The sequence below is a fragment of the Barbus barbus genome (genome assembly GCF_936440315.1).
Source record: "Barbus barbus genome assembly, chromosome: 4".
Taxonomy (NCBI): Eukaryota; Metazoa; Chordata; class Actinopteri; order Cypriniformes; family Cyprinidae; genus Barbus; species Barbus barbus.
This window is the reverse complement of record NC_136732.1, coordinates 9,030,492-9,036,118: the sequence shown is the minus strand read 5'-3', so window position 1 is coordinate 9,036,118 and position 5,627 is coordinate 9,030,492. Positions and strand designations below refer to the sequence as shown.

The window sequence follows — 5,627 nt, the reverse complement described above, 5'->3', positions numbered from 1 at the left end:
TCTGAAACTTCTCCCGTTTGATGTGGTCATAAAGACATTCTGCATCTAAATAAACGCAATCCTTTGCAAGAAAAAAGAGACAGAGGCAGCAGTTGCGAATGAGGTGGCCAACCCTAGCCCCGTCCCTGCGTTATTTTGCGTTAATATTTTTAACGCGTTAATCTGAAAATAATTAATAGCATGCGTTAACGCGCTAATTTTGACACCATTACTTCTTATACAAGTTTTGAGTGTCAACTACATGTGATGTCAGTATTTAACACTTAATTTATCTGCAGAATGAAAAAGCACAGAGCCTCTCAACACAGGTCAAAATGATGACTGTAAGTATTATTATTATTATTTTTTTTTATAAAATGTTTTGCTCTTATATCAGTGTTTCTCAGTTTATAAAACTTGGTTGGATATGACCAGAAGATTTATTTGAAAATCAAGCATTTCACCCTTGTCAATGCATCCTAAATAGTGAAGTGGCTGCTTCACTATTTTTGTTCCTAGCTTTGAGTTTTTACCCATGTATTGATAATGCAAAACCACCATTTTGGTTTTACCACAGCTGGTTTCTGTGTCATGGCCCAGAACCCCATTGGTGGACAAAGTACACAAATCGAGTACACTGAAAAAAGTAAATCTGAGTGGATGTAAATGTTAAGTAATTAAAATGCGTGATATCAACAATAAAATGTTATGTTTGTATCTTTACATTAATATATCTATTTTTGAATTAATCTGCATTTGTTCAAAACACAAAACAATGTGCATTTTTGTCCTTCACAAAATTAATCTAAGTAATCCCAACCAAGCTTTTTAGGTACACACGCACAACAAACAATACCTTGTTTTATTTACTCGTACAAAAAAAACTCCCCCTTCCTGTTTCGTTGCATTCAAACGAAGACGAAGACGAATACGAGGACTGAACTTAAGGTAAGAATAAAGTTAGCAAATTAACAGTTAATGTTACTTGGGTTGGTACACTCTTTACAGTTCTTGAATTGTTGTACAAAAACGAGGCTTTAAATGTAATTGAAGATTGTTGTATGTGGATTTTCTAATTAGCATTAGGCCTACCATGTGGTTACGCTGGTAGGTGGCTATAGTTGCTTTACATGTAACGGTAGGCCTAATTGAAACTTTGCAAGTGGCGATAAAATAGTTTGTTGTAGTGTAATTTGAAGCTTACATTAGAATGCAGCAATAAAATAAGGCATGCAAGTTAACGTAGTGTATAGCACGTGGAGTTTTAGAACAGCCATGAATAATGTAGTGTAACGTCGTTTTTTTTTTTTTATCTGGGTCTTATTTTATTCTTTAAAAAATATATGTTTTTGTGTTTAAGTGACTGATGGGAACAATAATCTTTTAAATCGGCCCAAGGCTATGCAAGACCGCTGCAGTTTGCAGAGGCGAAACAATTAACCGTAACGTTAGACCTAAATTTAATTTACATCCACAAAACCTGCTTATTTGCCACTGACATGCTCAGATTATTATTCTAAGTGTCTGACAACATTATGGAAAGGATCCCTACTGAGGTCGACCTGTTTGTTATAGAGTAAGATGCTTTTTATTTAACCGCTTTAGTTTATGTAGAAAGATTATTGTTTAATATTCACTGCACGTTAAAACATTTACTTGATCGGACTCCAGCTTGGATATTTGGACACTATTTATGATAAAACTAGGTTGTAGTGACATTAATTTCTTAATTTATGTCAAATAGTGGAAATAACCAATTTATTTGTGTTCAAATAGATGCAATTGACAGCGTCCGTTAGGACTCGTCCAAACGTGCGCGCATTTGTAGAAATATCGATTTAGTTTTCAAACTATTTGGTCATACAGAATGCATACTCCATTTACCACTGAATTATGCGATCTGAAGAGCTGAAAGAGCGCGCTCTGTCTGTTTCTCTTCGTGGTTTGCGTTAGTTAGGACGGTAGTTTTTACTCATTAGAGGTTTACAGCTGTCAATCATCTTACGTGACCATAATCCTGCCTTCTGCATGACGCGGTTCCCTGTACACTTTCTCACCTGAGCTCCGAGGAAAAACAAACACAAAGAAACATTTCATATGAAACTGAAGACAATTAGCTGTCTGATCGGCAGGTCAACTACCTGCAGTGTTTGTGGAGAGAAGAAAATGTGAAACTATTTTTAATTATAGTTAAATGATTTGGGTTTCTTGCATTGGTCAGTTACTAACCATTACACTGTGTCCTTACCAGGTGATTCTCCTGACAAGTAGGCAACACTGGATAAAGGTAAGTAACTTTCAATAAATTATATTTAAATTATATAATACATTTATTGTAGTGAGGAAACTGGGGGTAAAGTTATAACTCAGTTGGCAAAGGTCCAGTTGTCCTGTTATTTTTATTTTTTTTTTGCTTTTCACAGAGCAAATTTATAGTCCTGTAAAAAAGTGACTTAGGAGTTGTGTGGAATTTGCTGAAACTAAGCTGCTAACTTAACTAAACTGAAACCATGCACTTAAATTAGCTCTCATCCGGTGTAGCATCCCTTTCCAGACATCAGGCCACCTAAATGTCGTTCTTAGTGTATTTCTAGGGTTACTTTTTCTAGTTGGTATTCTGTTTCTCTTCCCTGTGTCTCTAATTCTTTTCTTTCAGTATCTCATGATGTCTCTCCATCTTTCTTGGTCTCTTTCTCAGATCGAGGAGGAATTCCAGAGGATCACACTGAAGCCACTACAGTCCACATTCTTTGGGAAGTTGGACGAATACACGCCTAAATTGTTGAGACTCTACAGGAGGAAGGGAGGAGCTGTTGGGAAGAAACTTGATGAGACTCTTGAAATCATGAATGAGGCATGTACTTTTAAAATTGTAGCTGTTACTTTAATGTTGTAGCATTCCGATATCTGTACTTAAAGGGTCACACAAAAATGTAATTTCTGTCATTAATTTCTTACCCTCATTTCATTCCAAAACCGTAAGACCTTCTTTCATCTTCGGAACACAAATTAAGATATTTTTGATAAAATCTGAGAACGTTCTGACCTTCCATAGACCGCAACGTCATTGCAACTTTTAAGGTCCAGAAAGGCGGTCAAAACATCGTTAAAATAGTCCATGTGACTCCAGTGGCTCAACCTTAATGCCATGAAGCAGCGAGAATACTTTTTGTGCACACAAAAATAATAACATTATTCAACTATTTCATCTCTTCCATGTCAGTCTCCTATGCTGTTCACGTAGTAAACACAGCGTTGCCTTTCCGTGTTCTACTTCAAAACACCAGCTCAGTATTGGCCTCTGGTTGGCCAGCTCCTGCGTCAGCATCACATGCATGCATCATTGTGCTTGCGTGAACAGTGTCGGCCAGTAGTAAGCCGGTGTTGAAGCGCAACTCTGTGTTTACTACATAAACAGCGTAGGAGACTGACACAGTAGAGACGAAATTGTTAAAGTTGTTCTTTTTGTGTTTTTTTGCACACAAAAACAAATACTTGTTGCTTCATCACATTAAGGTTGAGCCACTGTAGTCACATTAACTATTTTAACGATACTTCCTTTCTGGGCCTTGAAAGTGGTCATGATGAGCTCTCACATTTCATCAAAAATATCTTAATTTGTGTTCCTAAGATGAACGAAAGTCTTACGGGGTTGGAACAACATGAGGGCGAGTAATTACTGACAGAATTTTCATTTTTGGGTGAACTAACCCTTTAATATAATCCCATATTTCATATATTTGTAGGACAACAGCATTGAGTCCAGAAGAGAAACTGTGATCAGAGGCCTCATTCTCTACCTTGGTGAAAAGACAGAGGAATTAATCAAGGACTACTGGGTAAAGAAATTATATTTCTGCATATGTATACTGAAAGATTTTCAAATGTATTTCTTGATTTATATAGAAAGTTTTACACTGCACTTATATACATATTACATATGTATATAATATACATATATATATATATATATACACATACACACACACACACACATGACTCTCTCCCCATAAATATTTTTCAGTTCACACAAGATTGTTATTGTATATAAATGTAGGCAAATGCATGTGAATTTTTTTTTTTCTTAAATCACAACACCGCTCAAAACTACCACAGCAACCACGTAATCCCGCCCAAATCCCGACAACACGCAGCACATTCTTCGAGTGACTTTCGAGCACAAATTGTACATAAGTGTATAGATCAAAACTACCACAGCAACCACGTAATCCCACCCAGATTTCTGTTCAGAGGGAGAGCAAAGAGCTAAATGCATTATTCACATTAGCAAACAAAAAGTAGGTTAAATTCTCTCTGGTATATTTCACAGGTTTGTGATGACGACGATGCTGCACCCATCCAAGAGGCCATCACTTCATTTGTACTCAACATCTTTGTGGTCAGCAAAGCCAGGGATGGAGGTCTCGAGTAGCAAGCTGGAATAGCCATCGAGGGAGCAGAGGTCCTTTTTTGCATTCCCAGTGTAGCACATGCTTGCAGCTTGGGCCTTATTTATGCCTTGGAACTAAGCTACCCAAAGAAACTGAAATGTAGGCTTTCCATAAGATCTTCCTGGAGCTGGAGGACAGGAACCCAAAAATGTTCCCCAAAGTTCATGATCTCAAAATCAGTTTACTGGCCTTACATTGTTGAATGTAGAGGGTTTGAGTTAGGTCCCTCTGGTAAAGTTTTACAGTTCAATTTCTCAGGTTTTTTCAATGCACTTTCTCAAGTTACACTAATCCTATTTCATATAGGGACCATGTTTGTGAGTCTGTTAATGTTTAAGGTGCAGTTGAAGGAAAGATGACAGTTAAGAAGTCAGAAACGTTACTCATGGAAAATATATTGCACAATGTGAGTTTATTTCAATAGAAACCCAAAGAAACTGAAATGTAGGTTTCTTAGAAGATCTCCATTTTCACACGATGATCATACGTGATGTGTAAGTGTGTTGTTTTAAAGTCTTAGAGTATGTTACTGTACAGGACTGAAAAATGCAATTTTATAGAAAATATTCTGTAATGGTCTTTTTTTTTCTGAAGACAATAAAGCCTGTCAACATTCACTTAATGAGCTTTCTTCTAGCACCACCATGAAGCACAATTTTCTATTGTAAACAATGTCTCATCCTGTGAGGTGGATATATTTGATTATACTTTGTTTTATACTGACCTTGTCAGTTTTTACTATCAAATGGCCAAAATGTCAGCTTTATGTAATGTAATAACTAGATTTCCATATTTGATGAGTACATTCTACTAGCATTCAGTACCAGTGTTGAACTTTTACTATAGTAGTAAAACATTACTATTTGCATTTATAATACTCAGTTGCTAATTAGAAAATTTGAGTACATGTAACTTTAAAATACACTAAGAAATTTTGAAAACAGTAGATCCCACTTGAAATTTGTAATATTGAAATGTAAAAATTAAGTTGGATTCAATCAAAAATACACATTTAGAACTCTTAAAGTTACGTAGATCACACGCACACAAAAATGACTAGAGCAATGCTAAAATTAAGTTAACTTTATGTACAAATTTTATTTCAACAAACAGAAAAATTAAGTAGTTTGTACAAAGACTAGTCTTGTTGGATCTACATAATAAAATTATGCAAAAGAATTCATCATATTTTTTAAG

The 5,627-nt window shown here is 35.7% G+C and overlaps 1 protein-coding gene across 1 annotated transcript; it reads left to right on the top strand.

The window, feature by feature from the left end:
- Window positions 1-2,124: 2,124 nt before the first annotated feature.
- LOC306864599 (uncharacterized protein) lies at window positions 2,125-5,046 on the top strand. The gene is made up of 4 exons (XM_079408711.1): window positions 2,125-2,266; window positions 2,678-2,833; window positions 3,726-3,818; window positions 4,310-5,046. The coding sequence occupies exons 1-4, from the start codon at window positions 2,174-2,176 to the stop codon at window positions 4,409-4,411; spliced, it is 444 nt and encodes a 147-aa protein (XP_079264837.1). The 5' UTR covers window positions 2,125-2,173; the 3' UTR covers window positions 4,412-5,046.
- Window positions 5,047-5,627: the final 581 nt, after the last annotated feature.